This window comes from Brachyhypopomus gauderio, chromosome 20 (genome assembly GCF_052324685.1).
Source record: "Brachyhypopomus gauderio isolate BG-103 chromosome 20, BGAUD_0.2, whole genome shotgun sequence".
NCBI classification, from domain to species: domain Eukaryota; kingdom Metazoa; phylum Chordata; class Actinopteri; order Gymnotiformes; family Hypopomidae; genus Brachyhypopomus; species Brachyhypopomus gauderio.
In genome coordinates, this window is record NC_135230.1 from 7,842,576 (window position 1) to 7,862,187 (window position 19,612).

Genomic DNA, 19,612 nt, shown 5'->3' on the forward strand with positions numbered 1-19,612 from the left:
CTGCCAAGGCTTTTGCTCGAGCTCACAGTCGTTTAGGACGAGCCGTTTGTTGTCGTGGCTGCGACTCAATGTGTTGCTGCGGGAGGACTCCTGAATGTTGCCGTGGTTTCGCTGATGCACGACTCACCGTTGCCAACGGGAGCCACTGGATGGTGGCAACACGGCCCTCCCGGGTGACGGCAGCTGATGTCGCCGCCGTAGACATTCCCAAACCCCTGGAGGAGAGAAAACATACACGAAAGGCTGACCTGACTGGCATTGTACTCTCTCTCTCTCGCTCTCGCTCTCTTTCTCTCTCTCTCTCAGAGGAGAAGTACATCACTGTGCAGTCATACAGCAGCCAGGGGAAGGACGAGATCGGGTTTGAGAAAGGAGTAACCGTGGAGGTCATTCAGAAGAACCTGGAGGGATGGTGGTATATCAGGTACATTCAGAAGAACCTGGAGGGATGGTGGTATATCAGGGAGAACCTGTAGAATACTTCTATTACAATTATTATTTCCACCATTACCTCTGTAACTGATGCTGATAATAAGACTTTTGAACTTCTAGTTCTAATATGAATCAGTTTTGTGTGTTCAGTCAGGAGCGTACTGATCTGCTGACACAGTCTCTTCAGACTCTCAGGACTGTTTATGTCTGCTGGTCTCTATGGCGAGGTGGTGGTGGTAGAGTCTGTAATGGGTGAAGATGGACCTCAGTTTGGGATCAGATTGTGTGATTAGGTCATCAGCCACGCTGTACTGTCGCTTTAGGGCCAATTAAGCCAAATTTTACTCTCTCTCTCTCCCTCCTGGTTCTGTCTCTCTGTTCCTACCCTGTGTTATTTGTGCATGTGCGAAGTTGTCCTCTTGAATGAGAGACAGAATGCGACTCACACAGTGTTCTGACACTCAGTGGTTCACCTCACGGCTGATTTATGAAGGCTCCCAGTATTTTTTGTAACGTGATACTTGAGGCAAGATAAGTAAATAAAGAAGTTATTCTACATTATGTCATGTTGAGATGGGGATAATTGGGGAACCCGTGTAGCCTAGACAAATGTTGCTGGATGTTTTTTTTTTCCCTTCAGATTTGAGAAATGTTACGCCATTTCTTTTGACTGAAGTTTTAATGTTGTATTTGAGTATTTGGAGCTGGTCCTATTTCAGTGTAAACATGGGACTGACTGAAGTGGTAAGGTATTTTCTTTGTCGTTTTACTTTTTGTATTTTTTTTGGCTGTTTTGAGTAAATGCTGACCCCTAGAGGTTGTGACCGGGAAAAGCAGGAATTAAATGTGATTGGTCAGCACAATTTTGAGATGTTTTGTCACAGAAATCTTTTAATATAATCAAAAGAGATGAGCTTAATAATAGCAGCTCTGGGCAGATGCTAGATGTTACATTGCAGCTTTGTTGCAGCTGACGGTGTGCGATTTTGATGCTATGCTTATGTAATAATGACAGCAGCAGCGCTACAAAGGTTTGATTCACCTCAACATACAGGTAACATCGGGTCTTCACCGTGTCCCCAGGTACCTGGGGAAAGAGGGCTGGGCCCCGGCCTCATATCTGAAGAAGCTGAAGGACGACCTGTCCCCGAGGAAGAAGACACTGACCGGCCCCGTGGAGATCATCGGCAACATCATGGAGATCAGCAACCTGCTGAACAAGAAGGCGGTCAGCGAGAAGGACGTGCAGACGGACGACGAGCCCACCACGCCGGAACGCCACATCTCCAAGAACCAGATCAGCCTTCCCATCCCGCGTCCTGCCGAAGGAGCCGAGCAGGGCGGGACGGCGGGGGCGGGGCCGGGGGCGGGCCTGGGGACGGGGTCCGGCGCCGCCCTTCAGGACGGCAAACCCAAAGCAGAACCTGGCTCACCCGCCGTAGCACGAGTGGCTCCGCACCGTGTGGAAATTGGTGAGTAAAAGATACATGAGGGTTTAAAATACACACACGTCCATCCTCATGTCTTGGCTTGTTTTACGTACATACGTAATAAAACACAAACGCTTCTGTTGTCCATCAAATAGGCTTTGAAGCAATAGGTAAGCAAAGGTTTTCTCTGATTGCAGGGTTTACTACTAAAACACTTATAATCTTGCATTGGAGTGTGGTTTGTCCTGCAGAGAGTAATCACTCAACCCACTGATGATATCAGAAGGAGTGTGCAGTGTTTACTAATAGCGTGTTTGTAATGTCTGTGTGTGTGTGTGTGTGTGTGTGTGTGTGTGTGTGTGTGTCTATGGCCGTAATTTATTTGTTTTTTTTTTTTTTTTTTTTGCAGGATCCCCAAACCTTAGACAGAAACCTCCCCCCCGAAGAGAGGCCAATCTGGTTAGTTATTCGTTTTAGTTAATGTTTGTCATTATTTCTTGAAGGACTGATTTAAAAGCTATGGCAGCATATTTTTGCTATAAACCTATTTCCTCACATCTTCAGGGATTCCAGCTGCCAAAGCCTCCAGAGCCCCCTACTGTAGAAGCGGAGTACTACACCATTGCCGAGTTTCAGTCCAACATCTCAGATGGCATCAGCTTCCGTGGAGGACAAAAGGCTGATGTAAGCGCTGTTAATTGAGAAATAAGTAGATAAAATTAAGAATAATAGTAATCTGTTTTATGGGCCATGTAGTTTACATGCAGAGTATGTAAATGAGTTGAAATAGCTGAAGGAATGTCTAAGAGGACTTTAATTTCATTATGGAAACGTTGCTTACCACAAAAGCATTTGTGATGTGACCTACAGGTGATAGAGAAGAACTCGGGTGGATGGTGGTATGTCCAGATTGGAGACATGGAGGGCTGGGCACCTTGTTCCTATATCGATAAACGCAAGAAGCCCAACCTGAGCAGGAGAACTAGCACACTCACTCGTCCCAAAGTCCCGCCCCCGGCACCGCCCGTCAAAAGGCAGGACTCTGAGGACACACCCCCCCTTAGTGTCTCTGCCTCCAAGGCACCAGAATCCCCCAGTAGGCCTGTTTACGAGGAGCCAGAATACGATATTCCCGCCATTGGAGGCGACCTGGAGTTGGATGCCGAACCGATAAAGAAGGAGCCTCGTCCTTGCGTGAAGATCAAAAGCAGCAAAGCGGCTGCAGAAAGGATCGCTCAGGCCACGGGGAAAGCCTCGCCTCTTCTAACTGTGAAGACGTCCCCCTTAAGGAGCGAACACTCACTGGAAATTGTCACCAAGGAGGAGGCCATTTATGAGAACGACGGGTTTCGATTCTCTTCCGATGACTTTGCCATCACTAGAGAGTGTGGTGGCGGGGACTTCGAGCCACCCAGGAGCCGCACCTTGGGCCGGAAGCCCTTGGGTGGAGGAAGGCCTCTTAGGGATCCTCTAGACCTCAGCAGGAGTCAGTCACTGAACCGGCCCGAGAAGACCAGCGCCAGGACGTTTCTGGAGGAGGCGGGGCGCAATCCCAAACGAGAGCCCGTCATGCGCAAGGATGTGGAGATCCGGACCAGCCAGAGCCCGTCGGCCCGGCCCAAACCGGTGGTCCGGCCCAAGCCTCTCCTGACCAAGTCTGAGCCGCAGAGCCCAGAGCGGATGGACATCAGCAGCTTACGGCGGCAGCTGCGTCCCACGGGCGCCGTTCGCCACGCGGCGCTACGTGTGGTACGCGGCGGGGAAGACTCAGAAACCGCCTCCGTGGTGTCGTCGGAGGACTCCGTGTCCTCTCGAAGCACCTCCGACCTTTCCAGCATCTATTCCAAAGGCAGCAGAGGCGAGTCCGATTACGAGGGCTCCTTGTATCGTACTACGGACGCCTACGAGCGGGCACAGGACTCCGAGCTTAGCTTCCCAGCGGGTGTGGAAGTGGAGGTGCTGGAGAAGCAGGAGAGTGGCTGGTGGTACGTCCGTTGGGGCGTGGAGGAGGGTTGGGCACCGACCTTCTACCTGGAGCCTGTCAGGCAAGCGTCCGACGCAGGCGTCACAGACTGTCACGATGGACCTTTGACGGAGCTGAGCAACACCAGCAAGTCCAACAGCCTGGAGAAGAACGAGCAGCGCGTGCAAGCCCTCAACAACCTCAACCAGCAGAATCTACGGAGGGCCGCTAACCCCAGCCCCCCCATCCCCTCCAAACCACCGGGGGGCTTTGGCAAGCCGCCCGCCCAGCTCAACGGCTCAGGCGTGCGCATGCGGAACGGTATCCGTCAAGCGGCGGTGCGCCCGCAATCGGTTTTCGTATCTGTGCCGCAGCCCATGAAGGACACCAATGTGTACACGGGGTCCCTGAGACGTAACGAGTCGCTGGGTGCCACCGATCACATGAGGGCTGGTGTCGGCGGTGTGCGCCGGAACTCCTCCTTCACCGCCGTGCGGCCACAGCCGGTGACCGATGTACGCCTGAGGTCTGGAACAACCACAGCGGTGCCGGCAGGAAGCTCTAGCCCCTTGATTGCTCAGAGGAACGGAATCCCCGTGTCTACCGTGAAGCCCAAACCCATAGAGAAGCCACATCTCATTCACAACAACCTGCGTGAGGTCTACGTCTCTATTGCCGATTACCGTGGAGATGAAGAGACAATGGGCTTCCCTGAAGGCACCAGTCTAGAGGTTCTAGAAAAGAACCCCAATGGATGGTGGTACTGCCAGGTTCTAGATGGCCTACAAGGACGTAAAGGTTGGGTACCATCCAACTACCTGGAAAGGAAGAAATAACCCACCCACACCCCCCGCCCCCTTTCCCAAAGAAAAGAATGTCATTTCAGTGTTTCCTAACATACACTTGCTACCAAACTCTATGAGGAAGACTTTTTTTGTATCAGTATGAAAAATGAGACACTTTAGTGCTGGTTTACTAAGACTCTAAAGATGTTCAGTGATGTGTGTGTGGAGTACACCAGTGAGAATATGTCATTGAGCAGAATTGGGGTTTGGCCAACCCAGTTTTTAAGGAGAAGAATTGGAGGATACTATTTCCAGTTAGAAACAAGAAGAACATACACGCTAGCTTTTAAAGAAAGGGTTTTACATAAATGACAGAATAATCCGGGCAAATGACGAGAGAAATTCCAGCCCGAAATTTTATGCCAAATGGGTGCCTTTGTTCATCGTTGACTGAATGTTAAAAGGAATCATTTAAACACCAGTAAATCAGTATCAGTACCAAAATTAAGCTTGGTGCCATAGGCTTATGAGTGCAGAATTTGCCAAAATTACTTTTGCATACAAAGTGACAAACAGAGAGAGAGATGATTTCAGCATAGGAGTAAAAACAGAAAACGAATGAAACCTTTAAACACTCAGAAACTGCAGAATGTAAGACATCGGATACGCAAATAACAAAACAAACTGTGTTACCATCGAGTGCAGTTAAAGATTCAAAGCATACATTTGATTCTTATTTTTAACTTTTGTTCAGTTTTTGTAATTGTTTCGTGTCTCGTGTCATTGTCATGTCTTCCTTAGAGATGTATTTCTGCTTTCTTGTGACATCCATGCAAATCTTATCGGCCTGGTAAAGGAAGTTCCCTTCTGACACACTTCCTGTCATGTGATCTTGCATTAGTTCTGATGTTTCTTGAATGAGGGTCTCTAAAAATTGGCTTTAGTTTTCATGCTCTTCACTCTCTTTTATTCCCTCCAGCCCTCTGCTACCCTCAGAGCCCCACCAACCCAAATAAAGCACCACTGATTTGTTAAAGGACAATATGTCGTGCAATTATGTGTAGCTCAGACTAATAGAAATTGGACACACTGCTGCCATTGGATTTCAGTGCTTCTTACCCTGACCATATTTGGGTATAAAGCCAGCGTCACAAGGTGAAGGGGCGGAGCCTGGGACCCAGGGTGAGCTGCTGCTCTAGGTGATAATCGACTGCTCTCGCAGTGGCGTTTTGGAAACTCCTTACTGGAAAATATGGCTTGATATTTGCCAATCAATCCCAGGGAATTTGTTACACAGCAGTGAGCCCGAGCTGTGATCAAACCAAAGCAGAATGCCAATACTATGCTAGTTTGTTTTGTTCTAATTTAGTATTTATTTGTGGGTACAAAGAAATACAGTGTATTCAGCAAACCCAAACGAGGTTTCAGAACTGAGCAAAAATAGATATTTTATTGCTATATCTGGAAGCACTTGATTTTTTTACCCAAAGAAAAGCACATTGAAATGCAAAGTTAATTTCAACGTATATTGCGATATTGCTGGGCAGTATTGAACACAGAGTTGAAGTTACACAGTTCACAGTTGAGCTTAAGGTTTATTTGATCATTTCTAGGTTTTTTTTAGGAAAAGTAATGAACATCAAATTACAGGTTCTAGTGAGTGAAAAGTTTAGTACAGCTATCATCTTTCATTTTTATTCTACAGATGTATTAATTGGTTTGTTGATAGAATGTCTTATACACTCCCCCCTCCCGCCGCCCCCCAAAAACAAACAAACAAACAAACAAATGAGTAGCTGAATAAATCATAATAATGATCCATGTCAAAAGGCTGATGTTCAAGACTGCTGAAATATTTTTCTAATGAACAGTGCCGTGGGAACTCTTAGTTGAGTCAAGCACTAACGTTTTGTTTTCTGCTGGACAGTATTATAGTATCAAAGTACCTGCTAGATCGCAGTTATATTCTATTAAGCAGTAGTTGTTTTTGTTTTGTTGTTGTTGTGTGATCGCACATGGGCAGTAATGATGATTGGAGTGGTTCATTTGTTGAGTTGATGCATTTGAGTTTTTTCATAAAGCAAAAATGTATCGATTTAAAGATGCAGTGAGCTTCATCAGCACATTATTTATTAAACAGAAATTATTTTTTTTGTATTTATGATTATTTAATTCATTTTAAAAAATATACCTCTACTGCTATTTTGTTTCCTAAGTGCGCGCCACTGGCAGTCAGTGACGTCATCTGCATTGGAGGCTCTTAGTCAGAATCTCCTCAGTGGCTCCCTCTAGTGTCACAGATTGGCTATATCACAAGTTTGATTTGACCTTTTTGCACTTTCTCCTGATGATTCTTCCCCATGGCTGACTGCTGCACCTTTAGCAACTGTGAGCACTTCTTCTCTCATTATTGGACCCTCTATAATGCCTGATTTGATATTCTGCGGTTTCATCTTGATACGCTCACTTTGTTCCCAGACGTTACAATTTTGACCCCGAGCCCCCAATATCTCCCTGTCCGCCTCAGAATTACATAATGCGTTTTGCATTTCTCTGGGTCAGAATTAATCAAGGTGGACAGATAGACATTTTATTTTTTTTACAAAACTAAATTGTAATGTACACAATCTATTCAGATTTTAGTTATATTCATCCAATAATTCAGAGTTATAATTATTAGTTTTGGCAACTACATTACTATATTAAACAGGCCTATATTATATGCAATTGTGTGTTCCCACTATTGTCAAAAGACTGGCTAATTATAAAAGTGAATTATTATTAGCGCTTCTTTCCCAACCACTTGACGAAGGCATTATAGAAATGTGTCGACTCACTCCAACAATTTGAATGGATATTGCTTTTTCCAAGTAAATTCCATTCACATTTTAAGCTTAATTTTGTTTGCATCTACAATTTACAAGGGAAATCGCATCACGCTAAGCCTTTTGTCATATTATGTACGTGTGTATCATCTAAGCCATTATGTTGTCTTCTCCTGTTTTTTGGTTGCAGAGATATTACAATTTATCATTTCCTTTATCCCAGTGGGTCAACGTAACACAAATGTTATGAGTAAATGTGCAATAGAATAACAGGCATCTCACCAAATACAAGAACTGCAATGTTGAAGCAAGTTTTAAATATTTGTTTAAGGTTCTTCCTTTATAATGTCACTTATTTTAATTTCAACCTGAGTCATATTTGTCAAATTATTTTACTTTATTTGTTGAAGTTTTTTTTTATCTGTTTTCAACAGATATTTCAGCATGGTGAGATGGGTTATCGTGAATGTCACAGTCCCCTTCATTAATGGACACTGGTCCTCACTATCAGAAGACAACAAACACACACACACATAAACACACACACACACACGTTTGCCCATGTTATTGTACCTCTCCCTAATGACAGAGTGACTCAAACATTTGTGACATCATCATCATTTTGTCATATTGCCATGGCAACAATGGAGCTGTAACCACATCTGTGTGCTCTGGCATTTTGTCGTCATGCCACCAGGTCTTTTATTTTCTCCTTGTGCCAGTTGGGAAAAACCAAGAAACCCAAATGTAACATCGGAGCTCACTGGAGTTCATCGGAGCTCACTGGAGTTCATCGGAGCTCACTGGAGTCCTCCCTACACTGCCAAAGGCCCGATATGTCATCCTTTCAGACTATCCAACGACCCTGTTTGTAAAGCAGGACCTCGCTACCCTGGCGTCCAAACTGATGAAGGTACCGTTCTCTCAGAGGACTCTCTTAGTGGACGGGTCCTACACGGTTCCTCTCTCAACACAGGGACTCATCTCCATCGTCCGTTGCTGTGTCACATCAGAAGGGCATTTACCCCACACATCTCATGAGTCCTCAGCTCAGCCTGCAGTGGACCCTCTGCTTTCGGTCCACTGAGCTACTGCGTTAACCTGTGGACGCCCCTTCGTTTTTCTACCAGTGTTTTGTTCTTACGTTCTTTTGCAGAATGTTAGCCTTGGTTTGAAGTGAAGTGGATTTCCAGCAGGCCTTCTCTGTCTTTGGGATGTTCGTCATGCAAGGGGAGGCATTCCTGGTGGTCTTAAGCTCTCCCTATTTGAAAAGCCAGCCATGTAAATCAGAACTGATGCAACACTCCTGTCAGCGGTCAGTCGCTGATTTGAACATTCTCTCTCTCTCTCTCTCTCTCTCTGTTTCACTTGCTCATAGTCTTTACTTTCCCTTTCATTCTTCATTGCAACAAATGGACTCTGGCATAGCAGACTAAGCTCAGTAATCTTCAGCGGAGGTACAGAGTGGACCAGTTGCTCACGTGTCTGTCCACCATGTTTTTCCTCCAACTTACATCCTGCCGTTCTGGCGTGTTCTTCCGGCGTGTTCCGTCACCTCACCCGAGAGAATGATTCTAGAGAAATAGCCGCTGTGCCAACAAACTGAGTGGGGTTTGTTTAGGCCGGTCGTTTCTCCCAAGTACTGATTTGAGATCAGATTTGTTGTCAGTACTCACAGTAAGCATTTGTACAACTTAAAATCTGCACTGACCTCATATCAGTGCTTTTGTGCACATTTGTTTTTTTTCCTGTTGCAAGAGCAGCCAGAATAGACGGAGTGTAAGAAGATGGAGTTTGTGAGAGAGCCTGTTTGTGTGTGGGTGTGTATGTGTTGGTGGGATCATGAGAAGATGGCTAGAGGAAGTTGACAGAACGCGTGTTTGTCGTGCGCGGAGACCGCTGAGACTCAGTCAGGTATCACGGGATCGAGTCCGACAGCTGTAATGGACTCGTTCAAACGCGGTCGCCCAGAGCGAAAGCCGCAAAGACAGGTGCCGTGACGGGTGTTGTTGAACAGCAGAAGAGAGAGGATGTGCGGGCGCTAATTAGCACTTCGCTCCATCCCTCTGCAGGGGGCGTCGGAGCAGGTTTGCTGTACCTGACAGCGTAGGCAGAAACGGACAGACGGACGACACGTCTTTTCCGTTGACCCACGCACCCGTCCTTAAACACTGTCCTCGGGTCAGCTGTCTGGAAGCACGCTGCTCATCTCCTGTGTTTTGGTGGTAGACGACTTGTCCGTCATCGGGGACGTTTGGAGTTCTGCTCCGTTACGCTGCCAGCATTCTGTTTGTGAAGCAGACGTTTGGTGCTCTAAAGGCACCGTGAAAACACATTAACCAAGCAGTCGGTTCATTAATGACTAAATCCCACCTCTCTGGGGTTTGCAGCTTGAATCCCGATGAGTTGAATTGTAGAACCATGGCCTTTGGAACCCTGTGGACCAGAACTTGGGACAAATTGCTGGTGTTGGGTTAGTGCTGCGGTGGCCAGGGACGTATGTAAAGACAGCTAGCCGTAGGTGTGGTCTAGAGAGATGCTTTACGTGTTTTTGAGGACTTTCTGTAGGTTTTTAGTTTAGCTTGAAACACTTGAGGTTTATTCCGCACTGAGCGTAGCAGGAGGATGTAACTAAACTGAACGTGAAGCTTCGAGGTGCAAGAGGGCAGACGCTTCGTCTTCTGTCCTCAGTGAGAACCAGTGGGGGGCGGTGACACGCCGGGACCAGCGGGGACAGGGACATGCCAGAACCAGAGAGGGACGGGGACCAGTCTGACGTCCCCTTTACCCACTTTGCTTCTCTTTGCTCTTTAGAGACTCTGCTCTAATTACATTTTTTTTCTTGCATAAGATGACTCTTGAAACCCATCGACTGCTGCGTGTTGCATCAAATGTCACTCTGGCTCCACTAAACATACCATCAAAAGTTGGATTTAATTGGGTGGCCTTTTAATCACATTCCCTCGCGGGCATCTCCAAATCCCATTCAGCCGGCCTTTTAAACAGCGAGATAGCTGTATTATGGTCCTTGCAAACTTTTTCAGACATGACTATGTTGTCAGAGGATTTCAGAAAGGTCTTTAGGCAGAGTCAAGTATTTAGAAAAGATGAAGTCCTAATGGAATTCCTGGTGCTTCACAAACAGCACTTGGAATGATGACTCCACACTGCTGTTTTGAACAGCCTGTGATGTTTGAAGGCAGACTGTGTTTTGCTTCATAATACTATGTTAATCACTCGTCTTTTTGAAGGTCTCCAGAAATGGTTTGGTTTTATTACAGTTACACCAAATACAGGGTTCATGGAGGACATTTTCAGTAAAATTGGGAATTTGATTGTGTAAAAGCATTGAATTGAAACCATCTTAGATCCTGAAGCACAAAACCTTCAAAAATTTAACAAAAGCACCCCAAAATAAAACCGCCATTTGTAATTGTTTCCTTTGAAATGGTCTGCAGCATTATTCTCTGTTTTCCTCTTTTTTCCCCTTTTGTATCTTGTTCATGTTTACATTGTATCTCGCATTGTCCTAAAACACAATAAAATATATCATCCTTTTTTCTTTAAGCATGCTGGCATGTATTCGACAGCCATTTAGCGTACAGTCAATGCACACAGAAAAGATTTTCCATAGATGTCAAGACCCCTACATGTAAATGTCTGGATCACTATATGGAGCGCTGTTATAGGCCACTGAAACTCTCAAGGTCGTGAACGATTTCGGACACTACATCTTGCAAGTTAGCCCATTCCTGTGAGACAGCAGATGGTGTCACAAACAATTTGAATGTCAAAATAACCATAGTGACAAATTAGTGGATTAGGATAGCCACGTCTTCATCGGACCCTGAGATAGTGTAAACGGTCTGCTGACTTGTGGCTAACTGGCTAGCTAGATTGTAAAAAATGTTTTATTACAAAATGATTTGACCTGAAAGCAAACCTAGTTCTTTTGTCAAACTCGAGCTATGAATGTACAGAAATAGGATGCATTTGTAACAGGCCTATGATGTCTCGGGTCGCCAGGGTCCCTTGGTCATCAGAGAAGCTACGTATGAATCTTCAAACCATTATGAAGATTATATGCCTGCTAAGATCCATTGTTTACACACCACTGGGTACACTGGGATTTTTGTCTGTCCTACACTAAATTTCAGGACACTAAAAAATGACCAAAGCCCAAACTGCAGTTTATTAGTGAATATTTCAGACAGTGCTCCATTTGATTCACAGGTGTGTGTGTGTGTGTGTGTGTAATACAGACATATGGTATTATATAGTATACAAAGAGAAACCGGATGCTTCAGCAGCATCAGTGCGGAACCAGTTTATATATGGAAATATAGATGTTTAAATCAGAACATATACACTATATTGCCAAAAGTATTCGCTCACCTTCCTTGACTCACATATGAGCTTAAGTGACATCCCATCCCTAACCCATAGGTTTCGATATGACGTTGGTCCACCCTTTGCAGCTAGAACAGCTTTGACTCTTCTGGGAAGACTGTCCACAAGGTTTAGGAGTGTGTTTATGGGGGATTTTGACCATTCTTCCAGAAGCGCATTTGTGAGGTCACATACCGCTGTTAGACGAGAAGGCCTGGCTCTCAGTCTCCGCTCTAATTCATCTCAAAGGTGTTCTATCGGGTTGAGGTCAGAACTCTGTGCAGGCCAGTCAAGTTCATCCACACCAAACTTTGCCATCCATGCCTTTATGGACCTTGCTTTGTGCACTGGTGCACAGTCATGTTGGGAGAGGAAGGGTGGAAGCATTCAGAGTTCCTTTCACCGGAACTAAGGGGCCAAGCCCAGCTCCTGAAAACCCTCCACCAAACTTTACACTTAGCACAATGCAGTCAGACAAATATCGTTCTCCTGGCAACCACCAAACCCAGACTCATCCGTCAGATTGCCAGATGGAGAAGCATGATTCGTCACTCCAGAGAACACACCTCCACTGCTCTAGAGTCCAGTGGTAGCGTGCTTTACACCACTGCAACCGATGCTTTGCATTGCACTTGGTGATGTATGGCTTGGATGCAGCTGCTCGACCATGGAAACCCATTCCATGAAGCTCTCTGCGGACTGTTCTTGAGCTAATCTGAAGGCCACATGAAGTTTGGATGTCTGTAGTGATCGACTCTGCAGAAAGTTGGCGACCTCTGCACTATACACTTCAGCATCTGCTTACCCTGCTCCGTCAGTTTACATGGTCTACCGCTGAGTTGCTGTCGTCCCAAACACTTCCATTTTCTTATAATACAGCTGACAGTTGACTGTGAAATATTTAGGAGTGTAGAAATTTCACGACTGGATTTGTTGCACAGGTGGCATCCTATCATAATTTGTGGTGCTAATTTGGATGGGACTTTTGCCAATTTCATGGAGTTCTAAAATTCCAAGAATGTAGATCAGTTTTTTTCTTTGTTTCCAAATTGCATTGCTGCCATAGCAACAAATGGCTATGCAAACAAATTTCCTGAATACAATGTCCATTAGTATTAAAATGCCTCGACACTGGAAATGACATCTTTAATCCTGAAGGTGTTCAACAAACCAATCAGCATGTCTTCTCTTCCAATGTAAAACTGATTATATATCTTGCAAGTAATGTCAATTGACCTTTTTGTGCCAGTTATTTTATGGGCTGTATTAATCAATTTTGATGTAGCGCATTAGGTGCAGACTACAGTACCAGCTAAAATTTGAATGGTCAATTATATCGCTCTTCACGAGCACGTCTTTAATGTTTTGTCTCATCTATGAGATTTTAGTACGCATTTAGAGAGATTAGAACACCTACAGAACACATCTAAAACATCTCCAGATTATCAGAGAATTTGTTAAACAGATTATTGGTCAGTCTAGAAAGACCTAATGGAAAAAAATAGGCAGTATTATTTCCATACACATTGTAGACTTTGTATTGTACATGCACAAGACTTTCCATCTAGTTGTGCCCATTAGGTATGACTATTCCTAGTGTGATGCTCCATTGGTACTGAAATTTCGTCCAAGACTGGTCTTAAGATAAGTCTGGGAAACACGATCACAGCCAGGAACAACGGAGATGGAACAACGTGAAAATATATATTTCCCTACAGTAGGGGGCAGCATTACACAAGCCAGAGCAACCCAGAGAGTGCTGCAGTAGTGAATTTTTTCGAGCCAGAACCTCCAGTTTATTTGAGGTTAATTTACGAGTTCACAAAGAGGTACCTAACAATTAATGTGAAGAGAGAGGTCAGTTCAGCCTTTTCCACTTCAGAGAGCATTTATTAAAATACCCAAAGGGCTGATTGCCCCTCCTGTTCTCCCCGGTGTCGCCCCCTGGTCGTACGTCGGACGCCTCAGGCACGTTCGACCTTCATCGGCTGAGATCCAGACAGAGAGGCCGGGGCCCAGGTGACACGAATGTAGCCAATATGTAATTATGATTCAAGCCCATTTTCAGTTTTTTTTTCACTGGGAAATAATTTGAACTCTCCCAGGTGGTTGTAAACGTTACGTAACGTGCCAGTGTGAATTAATTTATGAAAAATGGGTTAGACTGTAACCACATATAAGATTTTTATCCTCGTGTAATTTCCTGAACGATCAGATGACTGATAAACAAAAGAACAGGTCAGGAACACGCTAGCTGAAACACATTTGGAAAGTTTATTGACACAATCAACTCCTGACTCACAATAAACAATCCTCACAATCCAGTCACCGACTGCCAAACAACCCTAAAAAGAAGCACAAAAGACATTTCCACAACGGAAAAATAGATTTCAAAATTGATTAAAATTATAATGGGTGAATTGCAGATGAACTGATTCATTGAATCACTAATTCATTCAGCACTGGGAGAAGGTGATGTGTTCTAACTACTTGGTCCCATTGTTCACCAATGGGGACTCAGTGAACAGAAAAACACAATTATATAGTGGAAAATAAACATGGGTAAAAGGATAAAAATGTAGTCTTAATAGCTTTTAGTACGTAATGAACTGATCTAGCGGTTCCCAATGACATTATCGACTGCATATCTATATATCAAATTAAGCTTGAATAAATAACCATCTGAGGTGTCCTGGAGTAAATCACCAAGAGTCAAAACAAGACACGATGCTAATTAGGACACTCCCTTATAAAAGACCATCAATCAGTCCAAACTGAAAGAAGGTGATTATCTGTACCATATATTCCAAATCAGTCTCCTCATCATCCATCATATTATATTACTGGACTGACCACAGTCAGACGTGTGACTCTAGTGTGTTATGGAGGACTTCATGTCCTCTTGTGAGAGGATCAGCTCCTAAATCAAGGGGATCAAAACACTCCCGGTTATTAAACTGTTCTGGCGCATGAATGGTGCATATTAGAGATTGGACCACACACGACGGGTCTGGTTTGGGCAGCTGTAAGATAGGGTGATGAGCTATCTCAAAGGTGAAATAAATAATCCTATTTTACAGCTAATTTATTACAACTTATTATTTCATTTTGGGACAGGATTATCACGCTTTCCTTCTGTATTAATAATTTGGTCAGAACATTTGCATAAAGATCTGTAGTCCCTGGGATAAAAGGGCCTAGAAATTTACAATCAAAGACTTTATAAAGTGACTTAAAAAACACAAGAATGGCCTGTAAATACCATGTGTTGTGTACAACTTTTCAATGCACTTAGACAAGGGGAAATACAAAAAAAGTGAGGTCCATTGAAGTCATCTGTCAGCACGGCTGTGAAGATCAGCTATAAGATCACTTCCTCTCCCCTTTCAATACCTTTCTTATAAATCTCACGTCTTGCCTTATGTTCTAAACATTTATGTAATCTGTTCTATTGCTTGAAGCGTTATGCTTTCAGAATTGACAGCAGTGCGGATACCAAGGCTCAGATCATAAAAACATTATCCACAAGATCTAAGGACCTGCAAAACAGGGCACGGTATTGAGAAGGAAATTACAAAAAAAAAAGAAAATAAAAAATGAAAAAGATTGTACATCATCATCATCTTGTGCTTATCTTGTACCCAGAAGAAACATATTTGTGATTGTTTTCAGCAAAGCCCCTTATAGATATACTGCACAGTAAGGCTTGAGGGTACAAGATAACCATTCTCTCTCTCTCTCTCTCTCTCTCTCTCTCTATTTTAAGAAATGCATTGCAGTGTAACCCAGAGAGGAACACACTACAAATACAATCATTATTATCAATCAAATCATAGCAAAACATTAAAGGAACACCTTGGATACTGCTATTCTAGAAGTTCAGGTTATTACCAGTTAACATAAATTAACATTCAAACGTGAGTAACCACTTCAAGCAACAGCATATAGCTTTAAAATTTAGTGCTGATGCCATGACGAAAGAAAATGTATTACACAACATGTTTTCATTGGAGGGGAAGAGGAACCAAGCTCTCCGCCGTCTTGGCCGAATTATTCCAAAACAGGAGCTGATTTCTCACCAGATGGCAGAATACATGAAGAGGACGTCCAGCTTTCAGACTGATACACACACACACACAAATCGCAATTGTCTAAACTGGAGATCCCCTGCAACAGCAGCGATAAAGTGATAAAGTGTTCGAGAGTGACGATCTACAGTGCACGTTGTTCTCAGCACTGCCTGTATAAAAAGGCGAATAATGCTATAGCAGCGTTGAATTGAGCCCCGGTTGTCACGGTTCCTTTGTACAAAACTAGCCACTGACGATGTCTTTGACATGCAGCTGTAGAAGGTGGCTGCAACCGCGTCGTCCAATAAGAAAGCTCCGTCGGAACGCAACGCCATCCACAGAGCTGCTGTTCACGCGCTCAATACTAATGGTGAGCTATGTGGCCAACATCGGTGACTGAGTTTGGATTATCGCTGGAACGGACGCAATTGCGACTCTCTGTCGGCGTTTGGACGAAAGCTGAATCGATCCCTGGAGGAACTCGTAGGGGATGTAATCAAGACTAAATTCACCAATAAAGCATCAGGCTGCATCTTCATGGCATCGTAGGTCCATCTCGACCTTTTTTCGACATCTGGGCAAAACCACTCCCGTCTCGGTGTGCACCCAATAAGGCAAAACTTGCTGAAGTCCCTCTTGTCATGTGGAGGGACATTAGTTGAACTTTCAGAGATCAGCTCCTCTTTAGATACACGACTAAGGTGAACCTGTACAGCGGATTCGTTCAATGTTTTGACCCATGTATTTTCTATGACTAGTACAAGAACTATCTAGTATTAACAGGTTCTCTTCTCCCCCTTTCGTTAGAGCAATTTCTTCAGTCTTCGTTCCCAGCTTCCCGTGAGCATCTGCTATTCCGCAGCACACCACCACGCCACATGGCCGCAAATAAGGAGGGTCTTTTGTCAAAATATGGATTAACTCGGCAAATCAAATAGCCTCTCGCAACAAACGATCCTTTCAGTGTTTAAGGCCTCAAGGCTGTGTTCCTTCTTCCAAGATTCTGGTCTCCATGGCAATTGCATGTGTGAAGTGTTTCACGGAGCAGTTTGGAACACACAAATGGCAGAGCTGATGCCAGAGAGTCTGGATGAGTCTGGATGAGTCTGAGCTTTGATTGCACCATCCTGACTTGGGATCATTTTAAAATTACATTACACAGTTGTTCCTTTTTTTTTATTTATTTTTTGGACCGTGTGTGTTCCAATTCCTTACATATGGGTCCGTTCAATCACAATTGCAGTGATTGACTATTCAGCCACAAGAGAATGTCTGGACGTTTTTAGACATTCCATCAAATCACGTGTTGTTTACCCGGTTTAACTTTAGCATTGTGTACAGCTAGCATCAGAAAAGCTCTGGCGCCTGTCCCGAGAAGCCTTGGGTTAACGTAGTATAACACAGCACTGTCAACCCTTAAGAGTTCCTCTCAGTCAGTAGGGCATTGCTGACCTCAGAGCATGCAGCAACAGGCAGCTATATGGAGAGGTAGTAGCTAAGGAACTGCTGCTATCGAGAGACCGTGAGGCTAGGACGAACTCTACGTGGGTGTTTGGGCTCTTTTAGTCTCAGCTGTACACAGACAAAAATTGTGACACTGAAAACAATTTCAAACGAACACAGCGGAAAGCGGAGAGGTTTTGATGACTGACCACAGTTGGAAGGAAATAACGGTTATGTCCAAAGCTGTCATCTACATTAAATATGACTTCCAGCTGAAGAGCACTCTGCATCTGTTTAAATAGATGATTCTCAGAGTCTCATATGGCTCAGAGGGGAAATGAAAGAGACACCGAAGTGACTCCTGAACACTGAAACTTCCTGAACCGCCCGAGGTTATTTACATGATTACTGTTTCCTTACTCTTTTTTTTTTTTTTTTTTTTACATGTGGAAAGCTTTAGTGAGAACCTCAGTGTCCTATCCTGAGCAGCGACGTGACTGGTTTCCTTAGCGACAGTTACTGTAGCAACAAAGGCTTGCGCATGAAACACCAAAGACCTTTTTGTGGATGGATGCCTGAGCCTTTGAGGTTGAAGGTTCAAAAATCATTGCCATGGAAACAGAGAGTCTGTGACTTGTCAGACAGGAGGTCCCTGAACTGTGATGACTCTTTTCCCGTGTATGAGGGTCTCTTTGAATTATGTCTCCTGCAGGACACCGTATATTAGAGGCGTGTGGTATGCCTCTTATGTACTTCTGTAGGTCTTTATAATATCCTTAATAGCTCTCCTGCAGATGGGACAGCAGGCGTTGGCCATCTTTTTGAGGCGCAAGCCGCAGGTGTAGCAGAGACACATGTGACCACAGGCGTAGATGACCGTGTCTACCGCGTTCTCATAGCAGATGGAGCACTCGTCCGGCCACGAGCTGGAGCATGATGGGAAGGTGGGGGACTTGGGCAGGGTGATGGGCGAGCTCGGGGTGGTTCCTTGGAGAGGTGGAAAGGAAAAGGTGAGGAACAATAAGAGACAATTAGACGGAACCCCAATAAGAAAAGGCAGAACAAAGCCTCCAGGGTGGGACGGCCCCAGGCCATGTGACGCTCACCTCCAACCGAGCGGCTGCAGAAGCCCCCCGAGCATCCCCCGTTCAGAGCGGGCTCTGAGATGTCGCTGCAGAGGCCACCGCCGGGCGAGCGGGGCGAGGAGATGGGCGAGCCGGGGCTGGGCGGGGCGTGTCCATCACCCACGTGGGTGGAGCCTGCAAGCCAGACGTGAGGACAATGATGAGAGACTTATCGAGGCAGCAAGTAATGTATCCAAATATATGTATGCATGTATATCTCTGCATAAATGCTTCAGGAGAAGAAGTATTCTCTCTCTCTCTCTCTCTCTCTTTCTCTCTCTCACACACACACACACACATAATAGCAAGTAAACATGTGCTATAGGCTACAGGGTCGCCAAAGATATAAGCCCCTGAGGTTTGTGCCTGCAGTGGACTCTGGTAGTATCAGGTACTGAGAAAAGGGGGGTCCTGCAAGGATCTATATTAGGTCCAACAAAGGTGTGGCCCAGCCAGTTGTGCATGCCCTGCACGAAAGTCGTCATGTCTGCAAACTGAACATGTCCCACGGGCTGATCCTTTGTTAAAGTTGGAGACAGAGTTGGGGGATACACAGGGTGGGATGAGTACAGAGAACGATCCCCTGTGAAGTCAGTCATGCCATTGCAGCATTCAATCATTCCACACAGAGGGGCAGTTGAAGTCCACCGCTCCGAGTGAACAGCAGCTGACCCTGGTTTGCGCTGGCCTGGCTCGGTCCACATCATCCCTGGCAGATTAACAAGGCGGAAGGCCAAAGAGAGAAGATGAGAGAGAACTCTGGAGAAATCCTACCCACTCCAAAGAACTCTAATATGTATGTTATTTGAGCTATGTGCCACCTTGGCCGAATGCCCAGTGAGGACACTTTCAGACCGGACTGCTGTACTCTCTTCAATAACAAGTAACACATAAAACATCATCATTTATCAGATGGTTTTCAATCTCCCTGCTGCCACCAATTAAAACTAGTTATGTAATAGTCCTTACAGCAATTAGACTGTACAATTTGAGTAAAATTACAAATTCATGTGTGAAAGCCATACAACATTACAAGACTAGTGATTATATCTAACGGAAGGAGGAGCTAGACTAGTGATTATATCTAATGGAAGGAGGAGCTAGACTAGTGATTATATCTAATGGAAGGAGGAGCTAGACTAGTGATTATA

The 19,612-nt window shown here is 44.8% G+C and overlaps 2 protein-coding genes across 9 annotated transcripts in view; one reads left to right on the plus strand and one right to left on the minus strand.

Annotated features, from left to right (window-relative positions):
- Positions 1–11,002, plus strand: part of sh3pxd2aa (SH3 and PX domains 2Aa) — an 82,787-nt gene extending 71,785 nt beyond the window's left edge. For 3 of the 6 annotated variants that reach the window (XM_076982907.1, XM_076982903.1, XM_076982905.1), the window contains 6 exons: positions 307–424; positions 1,516–1,904; positions 2,018–2,032; positions 2,272–2,321; positions 2,427–2,546; positions 2,733–11,002. In XM_076982907.1, coding sequence (XP_076839022.1) covers positions 307–424; positions 1,516–1,904; positions 2,018–2,032; positions 2,272–2,321; positions 2,427–2,546; positions 2,733–4,661 — 2,621 coding nt within the window. In that variant the 3' untranslated portion in view covers positions 4,662–11,002. The remainder of the gene's footprint in view (positions 1–306; positions 425–1,515; positions 1,905–2,017; positions 2,033–2,271; positions 2,322–2,426; positions 2,547–2,732) is intronic. The other 3 variants (XM_076982908.1, XM_076982904.1, XM_076982906.1) reach the window with 1 other exon arrangement.
- Positions 11,003–14,079: 3,077 nt separating this feature from the next.
- neurl1aa (neuralized E3 ubiquitin protein ligase 1Aa) overlaps positions 14,080–19,612 on the minus strand; it is a 34,495-nt gene continuing 28,962 nt past the window's right edge. For all 3 annotated transcript variants that reach the window (XM_076982628.1, XM_076982627.1, XM_076982626.1), the window contains exons 5-6: positions 18,444–18,596; positions 14,080–18,324 (exon numbers count right to left, since the gene is read on the minus strand). In XM_076982628.1, the coding sequence (XP_076838743.1) occupies positions 18,083–18,324; positions 18,444–18,596 (395 nt within the window). In that variant the 3' untranslated portion in view covers positions 14,080–18,082. The remainder of the gene's footprint in view (positions 18,325–18,443; positions 18,597–19,612) is intronic.